Source organism: Rhamphochromis sp. 'chilingali', assembly GCF_963969265.1.
Source record: "Rhamphochromis sp. 'chilingali' genome assembly, chromosome: 16".
Lineage (NCBI taxonomy): Eukaryota > Metazoa > Chordata > Actinopteri > Cichliformes > Cichlidae > Rhamphochromis > Rhamphochromis sp. 'chilingali'.
In genome coordinates this window covers 34,495,344-34,513,570 of record NC_137943.1, presented here as the reverse complement: position 1 = coordinate 34,513,570, position 18,227 = coordinate 34,495,344, and the positions used below count along the sequence as shown (strand labels likewise).

Sequence of the window (18,227 nt, the reverse complement as noted above, 5' to 3'; positions counted from 1 at the left end):
GTGAAAGCTGGCTTAAAGGCTGAGCTAAAACAGAAGAATAAAGCTGCAGAGGCTCAGTATGAGATTCAGTCTATGTACTTCAGGACTATTTTATTTGCAGTTTTTTTAATACACAGAACTGTATGCTGGTTTTTGTTTTTATAACCCACCAGCAGAGGGCAGCCTCAGCACCGACTGTGAAAACACAGTTTGATAAACTGATTCTGATTTTTGTCGCTCAGCATCCGGAGGTGCCGATCGAAAACACGACAGACTGCCTGAGCACGATGGCCAGCGTGTGTAAAGTGATGCTGGACACACCGTAAGTCCTGACGTGTCCCTGAACACACCACGATCACCGTTTCTCTGTCATGAAGCAGATTCATGACTGTGTGTGTTTGTGCGCAGGGAGTATCGCAGTCGCTTTGCGAGCGAGGAGACGGTGTTATTCTGCCTCCGCGTGATGGTCGGCGTCATCATCCTGTACGACCACGTTCACCCAGCTGGAGCCTTCGTTAAGACCTCCAATATAGATGTAAGTTAGCACACATAACTTTTTAAAATTTTACAAATAACCCTGCACACTTCTGCAATGATCTCCTCACAGTTTAAGAAAATCACCCCCGTTGTCGTTTCCCACGAATCTGCTGAGCATGAAACCTCAGCCTGTGTCTGCAGGGATCAATCAACGTTTGGTTTTTGGTGCTTTTCAGATGAAAGGGTGCATCCGAGTGCTGAAGGAGCAGCCGCCCAGCAGCGTGGAGGGTTTACTGAACGCTCTCAGGTGTGTACTCGCCGCACAAACACATCGAAACCACCAGCACAGCCAAACAGGCTTTAAACGAGCTCCACCCTTTCACCCCTGCAGGTACACGACCAAACATCTGAACGATGAGACTACCTCCAAGCAGATCAAAAACATGCTGCAGCAAAATTAACCCGACATGAAACTGGAAGGCTGCAGGGAGGTCACAGTGTTTGGTCCGAATTTCAAAAGAACTACTGAACAAACCTTTATCTAATATTTCTGTGATTATTGTTTTAAACTGTCATTTTGAAAAAAAGCTGTTTTTGTTGTTAAGAAATTTTTTTAAAAAAAAGGGAAAAAAGGACATAAACCAAGAACAATTGGTTAAATATGAACTCGACTCGCATTCACGTCATGTGTGGTTTACAGGCCACCTGGTGGGCATTAGCAGTAGTACAGCTGACTTAATGTCTTAAATCTCTTTTGCTGGTTATTGCAAATTTACAGAAAGTCACACATGCAGAAAACATATCGGCGCCCTCTGGTGGAGGCGTTTGTTCCAGCCTAAAAGCATCCTGATGATGATGTCGCATCCACACCTCTGTCATTAGCAAAGTTTACAAAGAAGCTAGGAAAGTAAGAAAAGCCAGTGAACAGAGTGTCACTCTGGCCTTTTAGACTTCACGTTGTAAATGCAGGAAACAGAAGTAAACAGGAAAGTTCACCAGTGGCGATGATGATGATGATGGACAGCCATGTGGGTAAAATTTCAGACGCATGGAAAACCTGGAGGTCTGCCTGCAGCTGATTGGGTCTCATTCATAAAACAGAAACAATCAAAAGTGAGGTCGCAGCAGTTTGATGTCAGAGGGCTTAAAAAAGTCGACCACACGACTAAAATCTCCAAGCCTGCGGAGCGAGCGCTCAGCAGGTCGTCTGTAACGCTCAGTGACGTGAATGCGAGTCGGTCGCCTTCAAAGCAGCACAGATCAGTCAGCGTCCATCTGTTTAAGTGTTTTGGTGGTTCAATCACCACTTTGGCCTCTTTTCCATCACAATTTTTTTTAAGAACCCAAGACAGCTTTTATCTGATCGAACTCCTCGGCTGTCGTTCCTCAAAGAAAAAAAAACCCTCTGTGGTTATTTTGAGGATCTATTTTCTCCACCAGTCCTCTCACACCAGCGGAACAAGATCCAAACATTATGGAAACCATCTGAAACTCCTGGAGAGGCAGATTTTATTGTCCTCTTCTGAGAATGTTTTTCCCCCTCACATTTATAAAATGAGCATTAGTATGTTTTTAGGGTCTTGAACCGCTGCTGCTGTTGTTTCCAAAATCTTTATCAAACCAAACCAACAGGCAGGAAAACCAACCCGTCACCACGGCCGTGTGTGGAGTCCTGCTCTGCACAACTCACACTTTTATTTCTTAACTTTAATGAAATGTAGTTTGTTGATGTCTGCAGTGAGGTGATGTCAGCGGTGCAAAACGTCACAGCCAAAACTGGTTTAGCCATCTCAAACATTACAGAAGAGTTTCATCGAGCTGAGATGTTTCAGCCTGATGGTAAATCTGAGGCCTTTTCAGTGTTCTTGTTTTCTTCTTTTATGACTGTGCTGAGTTGTTCTAATTATTTGATGGTACGTTGAAGTTTCTTTGGTGGAAAAGCTTTAATTCCTCATTTGGTCCCCTGGTTTAACCAAACACACCGTTTCAAATAGTTCTCTGTGGTTTCATGTATGTTCTTTACACTCAGCTCAATTTATCTTTCATTTGTTAAGCTTAGACTGAAACATTGTTGAGGTTTGAAATCCTCTAACACAAAACTGTCGGGGGGAGGGGAGGGGCTGAGAGCGGGTATCGGCCAACCAAAGAACCACTGTGATGATGATGATGAGGAGGATGAGGTACGAGGGAAACCGAGGAGGACTTTACTTTGGGCCGGCTGACTGGAAACTTTGAGCTTCTTGTTTTGCTTTGTATGTTAGCGCTGCCGTTTCAGGGACTGTATGGCATTAAGTGTTTGAAATGATGTCTGTGTTGGCAAAATAAACTTTTTACATTTTTAAGAATGATGCGTCTGTCTCTCACGTCATCATCAAGTCCTGAGTGGGAGCGTCCACACAGCAGTTAACTAATCAAAGGTTTCAGCGTCACTCATCAGACCACAGGGGGGCGCACTAAGCAGCAGGTTTGACCTTTGTGTTCGCTGGATGACGACGTCCTTCTAAAGTCGGGACCAATGACTGTATAAAAGATGGACGACGCGACACCGCCTCCTCCCATTGTGCAAAAATGAAGCCAAAAGCTCGTGTCCAAATTCATGGGCTGCGTCCTCCTGAGGACGCATTTGTAGACAGATTACGTCACAGCGACGTGCCGAAGGCTGCATTCCTCCGAATGCAGCCGACAAATGCGTCCTCCTTTTCCCCAAATTTGAAGGATGGGTCGGGTGTGTCCTTCGTGGCCCACCATATCCCAGAATTCATAGCGCAGCCCAGCCAAACTCCAGTTTCCAACAATGGCGGCCTCTACTAAGTTTTAAAATTACTCATACTAATCTTTCTGGGTAACAAAATAAACTTTTAACATATTTTCAGGCGAGAACGTGGGCGTGTAAACTTGAAATATCTGCTCGGTTTATCAAGATTTCGCATATTTGCATAAGTGCTTCGACGTTTTCGGAGACGTCTGCTACCCACCAGCTCGATAGCGAGCCGAGAGCTCGAGAACGGCACAACTCCCGGCACATCATTTTCAGATCACCGTGGACTTTCGCTACTCAGGTTAAACGTAATATAGAAGTCACTTAGACAACCTAAAAATGTTATTGTTGGGCTTTTTTCAGTGTTTTATTTATTCGTGAGTAAACCGGTTTGGCTGAGATTAAAGTTATTAGAGTAAATTAGATAAAATAAAACTTTATTAATCCCCCGGGTAGGTTCCTCCTTGGTTTTTACTAGGGATGGGTATCGTTTAGGTTTTATCCGATACCAGTACCAAACCGGTACTTTTGAAACGGTGCCGGTGCTTAAACGGTGCTCAAACCGGTGCTTAAAGAATGGAGAACACAAAATTGGTCCAAAAACCTCTCATGTTCAGCTGGTTTTTTTGTAAAAAGATAACAATGTTAGCCTTTTCTGCAGCTATAGGGCATATATGGCATCACTCTTGGCTGGAAGCAGTGCTTAAACAATGGAAAAAAAACCACACACTTTATCCAAAAACCTCTGTTTATGGATAAAGTGTGTGTTAAACATGAGAGCTCTCATGTTCAGCTGTTTCCCTCTTCTTCTTTGGTCATTTTAGCCTTTTTGGGCAGGGTGAAGGGAGTATCTGCCATCAAACAAGAAGACAGCTGCATGTAACTACCACGGTGTTTGCTAGTTCACCTTACATGCATTAATGTAATAACGTGGTTAGCCTACTCAACGTAAATTACACACGAACAACATTAAGCTACTCACGCAGAGAAGAACGGCTGCTGCTGATCTTCACCAGCAGCTCCCTCACAGGGAAATCTTCAGCACTCCTCCGTAGGCCCGCCCCACGAGATGGATAAACCCAGCATTTCATTCAATTCAATTCAATTTTATTCATATAGCGCCAAATCACAACATAAGTCGCCTCAAGGCGCTTCATAGATACATGATTCATAGATTCATGAACACTGTGATGGGGACCTTTGGTTTGTGTAATGTTATAAATACTCAGATACTCCCCAGAGGCTCCAGACTTTTACATAAAGATATTATATTCAGTCCTGTAGAAAGTTATATATTTAAAAACACATGATCCTCTCTGAATCACTTTATGGTAAATAACACTATCTGCAAAACACTGAAAGAATTCCAGATCACAAGTTTGTAGTTCAACATACAAGTGACGACCTTTGACCTTCATCAGGTTTTATTTAATTGTGTCAGAGAAACTCAAACGTGCTCTTCATGCAGCTGAGTACATCAAGTGTTTAAAACAGAAGCTGTGCAGGTCTGAGATCAGCAGCTCTCTGAAACACCAAACTGAGGTCCTGTTAATGCTGATATATAGTGACACAGTTACAGGGGTGATTAATCCTTTTGTTTTTTTGTCTTTAACTTTATCAATAAAACAGTGTGGTACTTTAACCTTTGCACTGTTTCCATCAGTTCATTTTGCAGTTAACACGTGAACATGTTGGATGATCTGTCTGCTGTCACTGGGTGGTGCTGAGGTCTGAATCTGAGGGCAGCTCCTGTAATCACAAAGACAACAGAACCATCCAACTCAGATATAAATTTTATCCCTCAAAATTGAAATAAAGCTGATTCTTCTGTCCTCACACACTCAGGATCTGAAGCTCTTCTCTTACATTTTTTCAGTATTACAGTACACTACAGTACTTTAATCCATAGTTCCTGAGTAATGAGGAGCTACTGAAGTACAAGCTTTTAAAAAATTGTTACTGTCTTTACAGATGTGGCAAGAGACTGAAAACATGCTGTTGTTTGCACATATTTAATATTCAGCTCTGCACAGGAGCTGTAGCAGGATGCAGCCTGTTGCTTTTACAGTATAATACTTGTAATAAAAGTATAGTAATGATAATTAGTGACTGAGCAGCTTGATTTCTTTAGTCAGGGTAAATTCATTCACCTGCACAGATTAGCTAAACGAACCCTGACAGCCGAGTGCTCATCTTAGCTAGGTCTCAGGACCGAGCTAAGGACAGTAGTTACGCATTAGCTTACAAACACGTTTAACTTACCGAAAAGGTGCAGCAGGGCCTCGGGTCCTTCTGTCGGGTAGTCCAGTTTACTGAAGAACACCTCAGGCTGTCAGGTTAAAACACTGGGTCGTGTTTTCGTAGCGTAAACTCTGGCCCTCCTCGCAGAGCCTACGCTCTATCTGCTATTCGCGAACAGAGATACGCAAGTTTCTCCGTGACTGCAGCTGTCAGTCAAAGCTGTTATGATGATGTTTCACCCCAATTTAACACGATGGCGGTAGGAATTAGAATCAAACTCATGGGAAAGGAGACCCCTCGGACATCAATCAGCGTGATGAGAACTATTGAAAACAAAAGAAAGAATCTTTGGAAAAAAAATTATCTAAGGGGAATTAATCTATTTTAGTCTGACCCCAGTCCCATCCGCTAACATGGAGGAGGCGGGGTTTATGACCTATACTGCAGCCAGACACCAGGGGGCGATAGAGACGTTTTGGCTTCATTTCTGGGGAGCTGTCGCGTCGTCCATGTTTTCTACAGTCATGGTCGAACCTGCTCCTGATTAAAAGTTTTTTTTCTCAAACACAACTCGTTAATTTTGCTCCGTGTGGAGGGAGGAGAATGCTGTAACTATAGCGACAAACATTACTTCACTTGCACCAAACAGTTTAATAAAATGTTTAAATTGTATATTTGAATTAAACATTCAGACATTTACTCCTCGCAGCTAAAGTCATGCACTGATCTCAAACACTGAAACAAGTCTCTTATAAAAACCTTCAAATTTTAAACGTTCCCAGGAAACATGAAGACGTTCTGCATGAATGCCACGGCTTCTAAGCGCTGAGCGTTCACTGCAGGCCGCACGCTGTGGTGAGATCTAATAAACTTATAAAGCATATTGATGACATGGAGCAGAGCCGCAGGAAGCACCAAGGAATAAAGGTGACCACAGAAGAAGTTCTGGGAAAGAAGAGTGAAGATTAGTGAGCAGCAGCGGTGTCACGTCAGCAGCAGGTGGGCCGTTTGCTCCGAGCGCGCTGATGGACGGAGACAGGAGCTGAAATGTGTCTCTGTGGAGAAACTGGAGGTGTGGTATCACATACAGATACAGCGCTGCTTGCACCACAGGTGTCTCGAAGTAATGCAGCAATGATGTAAAGTGCGACTTTCTTCAGGGACTTTTAAATAAGCGAGGACGTGCAGACAGCATACTGGATTTTTGGAGTAACGACCCCAACAATGTTAAAGGTGGGCCTGTCAGGTGGGAGGAGCCAAGAACATGCAGGTGACGGAGACTGAAATGTGGTGACTCCTAACAGGCAAAGCTACAGTACACAGCAAAATAACCTAAACAGTGGAATAAACACAGGTAACAGAATAACAGAGGCTCACAGCAGCCTTACTGTGGGATATCTCACACACGCCTGCTGTACAGTTTCCGATGCTCTCTGTGTGACGGCGAGCTCACACATCACAAACAGATGTTTAAATCCAGACGTTTATCGGGCCTGGTCTGCCGGGTAATTCTCCCCCACAGGTGCTTCCGGGCTTTGTTTCCGACCTCTGTGAGTCCTTGTGTGAATTTTCAGCTTGGATGGGTCTTTAAATCGTTTCTCGCAGGTGCTGCAGGAGTAAGGCTTCTCACCTGTGTGTGTCCGCATGTGATACAGCAAATGGATGTTCTGGATGAAACCTTTTCCACAGGTGTTACAGATGTACGGCTTCTCGCCCGTGTGGATCATCACATGCTTCTTCAGCGCCGTCAGTTCGGTAAACCTTTTCCCGCAGGTGTTGCAGACGTACGGCCTCTCACCTGTGTGGGTTCTTATGTGGACCATCAGGCCTTTCCTAGAGCTGAGACTTTTCCCACAGGTTTGGCAGGTATAAAGTTTCTCCCCTGTGTGGACGGTCATGTGGTTTTTCAGCGCCGATAAGTCTGTGAATCTTTTCCCACAGGTGTTGCAAAGGCACGGCTTCTCACCTGTGTGAGTTCTCATGTGGACGTTCAGGTTACTCGGCTGACTGAAGGTTTTCTCGCACAGTTTGCAGGAATACGGCCTCTCGCCCGCGTGGGTGTTCGTGTGGACTTTGAGGTTGAAGCTACTGTTGAAATGCTTCCCGCACGCCTCGCAGGAATACGGCTTCTCACCTGTGTGGATTCTCATGTGGACCAACAAACTGTAGCTGCAGGTGAAATGTTTCCCGCAGGTTTCGCAGGAGTACGGCTTCTCGCCGGTGTGCGTTCTCATGTGGACGGTCAGATTGCTGCTTTGGCTGAACCCTTTCCCACACGTTGTGCAGGAGTACGGCCTCTCGCCCGTGTGGATCCTGTGATGTCGCTCCATCTGCGACTTGTGTTTGAAAACCTTTCCGCAGAAAGCGCATTTTACTGGCTTTTTACCTGCAACAGTGTTGCAGTTATCCACATCACTGTGACCTCTGTTTCTGAACTGTTTCTTCCCTCTTAGCTTGATACTCTTTCCTGACTCAACATTCCCACTCCCTTCCCGATCTCGGCTCTCAGTTTCTTGAGAGCTGTGAGAGAGGAGCTGCTCACTGATTGGTTCTGATTCACTGTGGTCGCTTTCACCGTAAGTAAGAGTCACCATGAAGGTATCCGTCTCCTCCTTCAGTCCCAGCTGCTCTCCCTGCTGACTGCTGCACAGTTCCTCCTGCTCCTCTTTAATCTGTGGAGGTTCTGGTTCCTCCTGCTCCACACTGGAGCTCCTCTCCTGGTCACAGAGCTGCTGCTCAGGGAGAACCTCCTCCTCCTCCTCTTTACAGACGTACTGCTGTGGGACGTCTGGAGGGACACAGAAAGGTTTGTAGTGTGATTACAGGAAAAGTAAAAATATTCTAGAATCTAATTGTGATTAGAGATGAAATGTCAGATTATTTGGATGCACCTGAGAAACAGCTGCTGAAGGCTGACAGAGTCCTTCAGCTCAGGGTGAGGAGAGCCCTTTTGTACATGGAGTAGTTTAGGGTCTTTTTTCCAGGTATTAATAAAAATATTTTGTTTTGCCCTAATTTGACCTCCTTGAACCATTTTTCCAGAATTTCATTCTTCCTTGCAACTTCCTGAGGAGTTTTGTAACATCATAAAAACATTTATCTCTTCATAAACGTTAAAATCAGAGACGCGCTAACTTGAGCCAGCTGTTAGCGCAGTGAGACGCTGGCTTCAGCTGTCTGCTGATGCACGTACTGATAAACTGGACACCTCAGTGTACAGAGACCCAAACATTAGGCTAAAAACATAGAACGCGTGTTTCCATCACTGGCTTATTTATTTTTAATGTGAAAGTGTTTCCTGTTATTTACAGTCTGGTTACTTTGTCCTGTCTCAGCTCCTCACACTGAGGTCTGTTATTAGAACAGGCCGACGCAGCTTTGCCTGCACCATTAAATAATATCGGTACAGGTTTTGGTGTGATAACTGTCACCATATCAGTGACACAGACATATCATCCTGTATTTACATTCCCTGTCTTCCCTTCCCAACATCGGCCACAAGCGCAGACATGCCGCAGAGAGCAGCAAGAAGCGGCTCCACCGAGCGTCGCTGGAGCGCTCGCTCGACCCAACATCTGCTTGGAAAATCAGTTTCAGTTTGATTGTGTGACAACAGTGAAGCTCTGTGGAGTCACAAAGGTTAAGGTACTTTAGTTACTGTGAAACTGAAGCTTTATGCACTTATTTTATACTTTTACTTAAATATTTCCATTGAAAACAGCCTCTGCTGATATTGTGCTGCATCACTGCAGATAAAGCTGTGTCACCATTGTTACACTGTAATGATGCTGCTGGCACTTTGTGACAGTTGATTCCTGCTTTGACTCAGATCATCAGTAAGGATAGAAATGAATTTTCTATGTTGTCATAAAATCATCATCACACATTTTTTTCACTGTCGTGATAGAATCTGTTGTTTATGAGGCAGAAGAAGCATCACACAGTAACGCGGCTCTGTCAGAGCCAAAGGGACCAAACCACAAACTGATAACATCAGATCCCCGTCAGCAGGCAGACTTTCACAGTAAAATGTTCATTTGTGGAGAAATAAGTGAAGCAGCTTTCAGGATGTGGAGCTGTGATGTGTGCTAAAGTCAGATTACTGTGCAAATGCACGTAAATCAAAATCAAATCAAAATCAAATCAAAAGGAAATTGTTAAAGTAAAAATATTATATTTAAACTTTTGATTTTTCCTGAATAAAGTTTTCTAGAGATTTGAAACAAGACTTTTTTGATTGACTAAGCAAAACTGATATTGGATTTAAAAAAGCTAAAATCTTGTCCACTCTCTGCTTGTAGCCGTGTGTCTTATATGTGCTAGGAGGGTCTACTCTAAGGCTACGTTCACACTGCAGGCGAAAGCGCATCAAATCCGACTTTTCTGACCCTGTGCGACCCATATCTGATCACGCTTTGACAGCGTGAACGGCGCAAATCCGATATTTTCAAATCCGATCTGGGTCACTTTCGTATGTGCTACTGAAGCCGAGACATATCTGATGTTTTAGAAAGCGACTGCTGTTTGATGGTCACGTCGCATTAAATCCGTCTTTTTTACGTCACTGACACGAGACAGATGCCGATTATCAGCGCCGGAGAAGACATCGTGAACACTTCCTGTCCATCCAGTGAAACTGTTGGGAAGACAACGTTGGAGAAACGTGAACATTTTCTTTGTTCTGTATAATCTGCAGATTGTGACAGAAATCTGCAGCTATCCTTTGAAGCAGCGCTCCTCTGAAACAGCAATAAGGATCATTATTAGGCCAAATGTAAATAATAAAATAACTTTATAACTTAAAGCAAAATTGGGAAACGTAATATTAAGGGCCATCAGTCAAACAATACTGTTTACTCTGGGTGTAAACAGAGCGCGTTGTGTGTGACGTCTTCTTTTGCGCATGCGGCTGCTTTGAGCGTTCACACTAGAGCGCGTTTGCTGTCGCATTTTATTTGTAGTTTGAACAAGCAGACAGAAAAATCAGATTTGATTTAAAAATCGGAATTGAGCATTAAGACCTGCCGTGTGGACGCAGCCTTAGTTCGTACTCCTCACCCTGTGCTCCTACACATGTAAGACACACTCGCTTCATTAGGACCACCTCAGCTTCACACACCTATTCTGTGTAACTTGATTTCAGGTTTCCAGATGACATCCAACGGTCTGCACTGATGTCTGATGTCTCCCTCACACTGCATGGTATTTTTTTCCAAAACCAGTGTGAAGGTATCCGTCTCCTCCTCCAATCCCAGCTGCTCTCCCTCCTGACTGCTGCACAGTTCCTCCTGTTCCTCTTTAATCTGTGGAGCTTCTGGTTCCTCCTGGTCCACACTGGAGCTCCTCTCCTGGTCACAGAGCTGCTGCTCAGGGAGAACCTCCTCCTCCTCCTTACAGACATGCTGCTGTGAGACGTCTGGAGGCACAACAATATTTTTAAAAATGTAATAAATTAATCTAAAATAATTATAAAAGCAATTTCTTATTTTATGTACTAACACTTCGAATAAACGATGGAAAATGTCTTTGTTGTAGAAGGCAACGAGTAACGGTAATAACTGGAAAAAATACGACAAAGCTAAATGTCTCAAAATTAGACAAAAGAACAGATTTCAGTTACACAGAAAAAACAAAGAAGCAAAATAAAATAGAGCAGGTCTCGATTGAGAAAATGCTGTGGCTCCCTGACCAGGAGAGGGCGCTGCACGCCGAGAGCCGCGACCTGAGCGACGTGGCTTCACACTTGGCTGTGAACCACACCAGTGTGAGCGGAATATTCATGTTTGTGTGGACAAAGGGCCTGACAGTGGGTGGAAAAACAAAACAAAACCAAAAATAAAGATTTTCCAGTAATTATTTTCGGTGTTCAAACTTCGTATCAAACGTTTTTAAGGCAGCGAGATGGTTGAGCAGAAACTGTTCTAAACATGTGATGACTTCAGCTGCAACGAGCCAGAACTGAAGCCTTTAAATGGTAAAGGTTTGCTGCTTTCTCTGCAAGCTGCTTTGTAACCCGCCTCCTCCTTCCAATAACATTTCCATGCTGTATGAAAACATCACGTGTTCCTGTTCCGCTCCATCGACCTCTGACTGCGCATGTGTACGCGGACATTCCTGGACAATAATAAACGAATAAAGCCGCAGAGCTGAAATTTAAGTTCCGGCTCACAGGGACTGTTTCTCTGACTGAACAGATCCTGACTGAAGCAAACATAAACACGCGTCACACAGACAAACAACAATGAATGACATCAGACAGACTGCTAAAAACACTAATGCTGTCACGGCTGTCTTTGTCCAGCTGACATCACTTTCCCCTGACAGTGTCGTCACCTCTGTGAGATGAGCTCATGGCTTTTGTATCTGTTTTCCTGGACTTTAATCCAACGCAGAGCTGTGATGAGAATGAGTCAGCTTCATGTGAGACTCACCTGTGCTGTGCGGCTTTATGTCGGGTTTCCAGGTGATGTCCAGCAGTCTGCGCTCATCCAGCTCTCCCTCTGCGGTTTCCGTTATCCTCTCCTTCTTAAACTCTGTCGCACACTCAGGAGAGGACATTTCTACTTCAACAGCTGAAATATTCCATCAGAGATACAAACACGGAAACATTTTCCTGTTTTTAGTTCTCAGGTCTTCGAGCTAACGCTAGATGCTAACGCTTTCATTGTTTACATCCGGCAGATGTCACACTCTGAGGTTCCGACGGTGATACTGTCGGACTTTGGTTCCGCTCTTTTCCCCGCAGGGTGCAGAAGTCCCAACTGCTCGGTGTTAGAAATAAAATCCCAGCAGCAGCTTTACACTAAACACAGATGTTATATCTGTATGTATATATGTGTTCAAATGTTATGATTTCAAACCAAATATAAAAGCTCCGTTTATGGAACTGGTGTGGGATGTTGAGGAGGAGTTAGGAGGAGTTATACTGTGGACTGCCAGTTGGCGCCGTATAGTTATTACATGACTTTGGTTTTTTAGAATTCTCAGGCTGGTTTCATAGATTAAAACTTCTCAGCTGGTTCCCCAGTCTCTGTGTCCTCCTCTGGTGTCTGTCCATCTGTTTGATAGCTGGTCTCCTGATGGAAAAGGAGCTCTCTTCCTTTCTTTTACAGACAGCAGACGTAAGATGTGTGTCAATGAGAGGGAGACGAGTGCAACGGTGAAGCTGTAAGGATCAGAGCTAGTAAAGGTGGATGAGTTTAAATTCCTGGGGTCAAATATTCAAAGCAATGGACAGAGAGGTGAAGAAGAGGGTGCAGGCAGGGTGGAGCAGGTGGAGATGAGTGTAAGGGGGACGTGTGGCAGTAGGACAGCAACAAGAGTAAAAGAGAAGGTTTATATGACGTTAGTGAGACCTGCTCTGACGGTTTGGAGGCGGCCGAGCTGGAGATGGCAGAGGCTCTTCACTGGGAGCGAGCAGGAGCACAGGATCAGCTAAAAGGAGGTGAAGAACTCCGTCAGCACAACACACCTGTTTTGTAGAGCAACATAACAACACTGACACATTTTAATCACACAAGAAAACAAACCAGCCACATGTTTTTGTCATATCAAACCACAATGACCACAAAATGATGACGTGGTTTGTAAACATTCTGCACACACACACACACACACACACACACACACACACACACACACACACACACACACACACACACACACACACACACACACACACACACACTCCTCCTCCTCCTCCTCTGCTGCACCACCCCTCTGTGACCCTCCTCTGAGGTCTTTGTCTTCTCCAGCTGTTTGGCAGCTGATACCAAGTAACACAGGGACCAAACCAATACTTTGACCCTATGAAGGCGGTGTATGTGGGAGAGCAGCGTGTCGGGATGTCTGGGCTGAATCATGACCAATTTGTAATTTCTGATATTGAGGCTGGATTTTTGGGAAATGTGTTTTTTATGCAAATGTGTCTGTAAAGCACTTTGGATCAGCTGCTGTAGTCTGAATGTGACATAGGCTTTAAATAAAACAGACGTGACAGTCGACACAAAAAGGGTCAGATGTTTTCCACAGTGCTTGTTTGAGGTTTTTGTGTCATTAAAAAGAAAAAAGGTTTAACATAAATCAGTGGGCTCCATACTGAACTGAGAAGAAAGAAACTTCTTGTGCTGGTATTGATCTGATACCAGTATCTGGACTGCTACTATTGATATTTGCGCCTGTATCTGCTGGCAGCTCCATCTTCATCATCCTGTGTCCGGTGTATCCTCGGTCCCTGCTCTGCACATGTCAAACCGTCTCAGTGTGTCTCTAACTTTGTCTCCAAACCGCTCGACCTGATTCTGTTTAATCACGAGTCGTTTACAGCTACAGTAATGAGCAGTGCAGCCTGTAGGGGGCACTTCCACGCCTCACTGGATTTCAGACTGCTGCTAATGTGTTCAGAGAGGGACGTGGGCGGGAGAGGAATGCATGTTATCTTGACTGAGATATTTGAATGAAATCTTATCTTTATAGTGAGAGTGTAAAGATTAGATAAAGTGCGTGGGTTGTGAGCGTGTGTGTGTTTCAGAAAGAAAGACTTCCTGCGTGTTTGACGTGTCTCATCGCAGATCAAAGACACTTTTTATGAAGCGTTTGTAGAAGGAGGAGAGAGCACGCCCATGTCCTGCTGAAGGGATCAACAAGTGCTCTGACACATGAAACAACCAAACTCTCGTTAATGTTTCTGTGTGGCCTCTAACCGCCAGAACCACGGGACACACGTCAACCAGTCAGCTGACTCTGAGGGAGTCAGGTGGGAGACACCCACTACTGCTTAATTTAAAGATGACAACATCAAGCTATAGAAACAATGCAGCACGTGTACTGCAGTAAACCAGATGACTGATCTGTGCGTTCAGGGGCGACAGAACCTGGACCCGACGCTGCAGACCGGTTCCCCGTGCAGGGACAGAAGATCGTGGTCACTTCCCGTAAAATAACTTCATGACAGTTAAAATGGAAAAAGAAATCTCTGATCAGTTCACGGCGGCCTGCAGGGGCAGATGGAGGCTGTAACTCACTTTCCACTGAGATAAAGTCAAACCTCGGGGATATTTCCCTTTCCTGACTCCTTTTAGGTCAACTATTATTATCACATCAGGCACGATTTCCTTCAGCTGTGGCAGTTAAAAATAAGCCCGAGAGTGGTTTGTATTATCAGCCTCACAGATAATAAAACGCTCACGCAGGTGGAGCAGCTCCCACTGCTGTGGAGTCGCTGCAGTCTCCATCAGCGCTGCTCTTCATCTTTATTACAGGAATGTGATGATTTTAGGCATTTTAAAAACGTGTAGAATCTAAGAAACCAGATACATCATCAATAATCATATCCAACCTTTTCTTTTTAGCTCTCATGATCCGCATAATCAATAAAAATAAAAAATTAAAGAAGCAACTTCAGACTCTTCACGCTTCGGTTTTTTGCTCTTTTGTTGGAAAATCTCCATTTTTGCAAAAAACATGCAAAACAGCATCAATATCAGGATCCGCACGAACCGTGGGAAGAGCCAAACCACACGAAAGCAACACAGAAAAGGTAAGGCACGCTTGTAATGTCAGTGGAGGCGTGAAAAATAAAAATGATAAGCGGCGGAAATTTAGTGTTTTAAATGAGTGAAGTGGAAAAATCTAGTCAGATACTTCATAGCACCTGGGCCAGAAGTTGTACTGGACAAAACAGGCAAATGGTGATCACCTGCTTCAAAACACTGTGTGTGAATGATTTTATACAGCGTGGAGCTGTGAAGGAGCCACGCTAGCACTCTGCTTTAACAGGATGCAAACACTTACTGTTGATTTGGCTCCTTTGTAACATGTAACCTGTATTTGTCTGTTAATAAAAGGTAACATACACCTGGACCAGTGGTTGCAGGGTTAAAACCAAAGGCAAAATGATTCACACCTGCAGCCAGATTGGAAACACCTGTTAACCAATCATACTTATCTTTGGACTATAGAGGCCGGAGAACCCAGAGAGAACCCAGAGAGAACCTGGAGAGAACCTGCAAACAGGCTGAACGATCCAAACCCAGGACGTTGTTCTTGTGAGGTGTCACTATCGCTGGATTCTGATTTGATTCATTTCTATGAACAAATAATTTTTGGATCCCGATGTGCATCCTTCTAGTTATTAAGGAAGGGCTGAAGTGAGGAAATAAGGAAGTGATGTTCTGGTTTTTCCATGTAAGAGAACTCGAACAATCTATTTCCAACAACATGAGGAACGTGAGCTTTCTACTCGAGGAACTTATTTTATTCAACAACCATCTCTGTCCCTGAAACCGCTCGTGTGCATTCATTAAACTTCACTGTGACACAGCACACCTGCTGCCCGTGTTAGGAGTTCCTTCCTGCAGGTCGGTGGGATTGATGTTGGAGTGAAAAAGGAAACCGCTCCATCGTTTGAGTGATAAAACCGCACGGCATCGTGGGTAAACAGGGGACACGTGAAGGCTTATCAGCTCAGCAGTTCGATCTGTCAGGTGGGGAGTGTTACTTTTAGTTTTGTGGGTTAACCAGACGGCAGCTGTGTGATAAGATACTGCAAACACTAACACGACTGTTTTCTTTTCATCTTAACGTCCTCGTTTCTGTCAGTGACTCACAATTTACAGCTAACTGTTACTGGCCCACAGTTCACCAGTGCCTCCTGCAAAACACACCAGTAACACTGTGAACAGGATTCAAAGCTCTGCTGCATGAAGTGGTTTTCATTAAATCTCCCAAACACCTGCATCCCTCCTTTGTTCCTGTACTTTTGTGGGTCCAGAGCAGCGAGGTCTACAAAACCGATGAGCTTCACAGGAAAAGATCGCAATAATAAAATCGTTTTTGCACGTACTGTATACAAAAGATGGACGTGATTACTGCGGCATCACTCATTGATTTTGGGCCTCAACCTGAACATTTTGGCCAACTGAGGTGAAAGCATGCTAACGCTCATTAGCATTGTTAGCACTGACTATAAAGACGGTAATTAAATTAATAAAAAATTGAATTTCACTCAGAGAAGCTGGAGCTCAGACGTCTTGGCCGGCCTGTTATTCCCATTAAACTCACAGCAGCCATATTATTGGTCACATGACTCATTAAAATCTCCAACAGCACAAACGCGTGTCCAGTTCAGGGGTGCAGTTAGCAGCTACAGCCGCCTGCGTTGGTTAAACTGAAGCTTGGCAGCCCGATGGTTCTCTGTTTGGTTTTGTGGCGTTGAAGCTTCAAGGTTCTTTGTCTTTATTTGCCTTTGCAGCCACAAAACAAAAAATGTCCACCTCAGAAGTTGGAGCTGGAGGCTGGGGCTCATGTTCTGTGGTGCTGTTATTTTTACTCCGAGTTTCAGTCAGTGTCCTTATATTTAGTTATTTTTCCGTCTTCATTATCACGGAGTTTGGTTTGGGCTGAATCGCTCGAGTTTTTTTCCCACTTTGCTAGGTCAGCAAATCCTGCCCCAAGAATAAACATGTAGTTTAGTCACAGTGACACATTAATGTAAAAATACTGCATTTTGTGCAGCAGTGAAGCTGTTCCACATTTAGCAGCCAGACTGGGCCGTCTCCGACTTCCCTATTGTGGCCGTCAGCTCCAAGCCGACTGTTCTGACTCATTAGTTTAATGGTCCTCTTTACATGTATATCAGCAGGTGCATTGTTGGAGCCCATTAACATTTATTGTTCTGGGATCTGTGTTTTCTCTGGTTCTGGGATGAAGGGACGGCTGTACGAGACGTGGCCGTGCACAGTGTCACCATCTCTGTCAGCTTGAAGACGAATGGCTGCTGTCAGTCGTCTCAAGAGAGACTAGAAGTCAATAAATAACCTGAGCTGATGTAAGAAACCACAGCAGGTGAAGCTTCTCAGAAAAACACAAGGTGGTGTGTTTGAAGCTCAGGAAACAAGGGTGTATTTTTAGGTTACTGCCTTCCAGATAACTGAGCTGCTGCTGTTTACTGAAATGTGCCTTTCAGTTTCTTTTTCACTTTTCACACCAGAGTAAAGTGGATCATTCCATCTACTGTGCACAGTGCATGGAAATACAGCTGAAACTCCAGATTAAGGTTTCGGTAACATAGTCCAAAAGTTCCCTCTCACAGTGTTTTCTGAAAGACCTTCAGCTGGACTGAAAACATCCTGATGTGCAGCTGAGAGCCTGGCTGCTCCATCAGGCAGCTGCAGAAGTGATGATAAATTATTCTGAAGATGGACCTTGGAGAGTGTGAATGATGGTCACTGAGCTTTGGGACAGACTCCAGTCCTGCTGCTTATGGCTGCTCCTCCCAAAGAAAAACAAGAACTGGACCGGCTCTGAACTCAGGAGTGGCACAGACACAAAACTGTGTATGGATGCTCCAAAGAAGTTTAGGACTCCCTCCTTTCCCTCCTGCCTCATTGTGAGTCCTTGAACTTCATTCGGCCATTAGCCCCAGCGATCCTGGAAGCATTACTAAAGCACATCTGCAGACTGCTCTGGTTTGTAGTGAGCGAGCGAGTCCAGAGCTGTCCATGTTCACTGTGGCATCAGTTTATTATTCCTGTTATGATTCCAGAAGGGAAAGCCCGGATCATGAAGCTCCCGTCTCTGCTAATCCAGCAAAATCATCTCTGTTGATCATATAGCTGCATATGACGACACAAAACATGATGAACATCAATGGAAACTCTTCTTCACTGTATCAAAACAGTGGGCACTATTAATACGACAGAAATGCTGTGAAGCCCACAGGATCAGTCAGAGCTCAGGGAGCGTGGATGCTGAACACGCCTCACATGCAGCA

The 18,227-nt window shown here is 44.4% G+C and overlaps 2 protein-coding genes across 3 annotated transcripts in view; one reads left to right on the top strand and one right to left on the bottom strand.

Annotated features, from left to right (window-relative positions):
- Window positions 1–2,801, top strand: part of LOC308383726 (CYFIP-related Rac1 interactor B-like) — a 14,511-nt gene extending 11,710 nt beyond the window's left edge. Inside the window, exons 8-11 of the mRNA XM_080861820.1 lie at window positions 222–301; window positions 388–514; window positions 693–763; window positions 848–2,801. Coding sequence (XP_080717946.1) covers window positions 222–301; window positions 388–514; window positions 693–763; window positions 848–917 — 348 coding nt within the window. The 3' untranslated portion in view covers window positions 918–2,801. The remainder of the gene's footprint in view (window positions 1–221; window positions 302–387; window positions 515–692; window positions 764–847) is intronic.
- A 1,549-nt stretch (window positions 2,802–4,350) lies between these two features.
- Window positions 4,351–12,161, bottom strand: LOC308412834 (uncharacterized protein). Of its 2 annotated transcripts, XR_013974631.1 has the most exons (4): window positions 11,887–12,161; window positions 10,575–10,871; window positions 5,477–8,243; window positions 4,354–4,963 (listed from the first exon to the last, which is right to left on the bottom strand). XR_013974631.1 is itself a non-coding variant. In XM_080907446.1 (3 exons), exons 1-3 carry the CDS (start codon window positions 12,011–12,013, stop codon window positions 6,940–6,942), a joined length of 1,728 nt encoding a protein of 575 aa, XP_080763572.1. In that variant the 5' UTR covers window positions 12,014–12,161; the 3' UTR covers window positions 4,351–6,939. The 2 variants fall into 2 exon arrangements, 1 of the variants encoding a protein (XP_080763572.1); XM_080907446.1 differs by having other exon boundaries at window positions 4,351–8,243.
- Window positions 12,162–18,227: the final 6,066 nt, after the last annotated feature.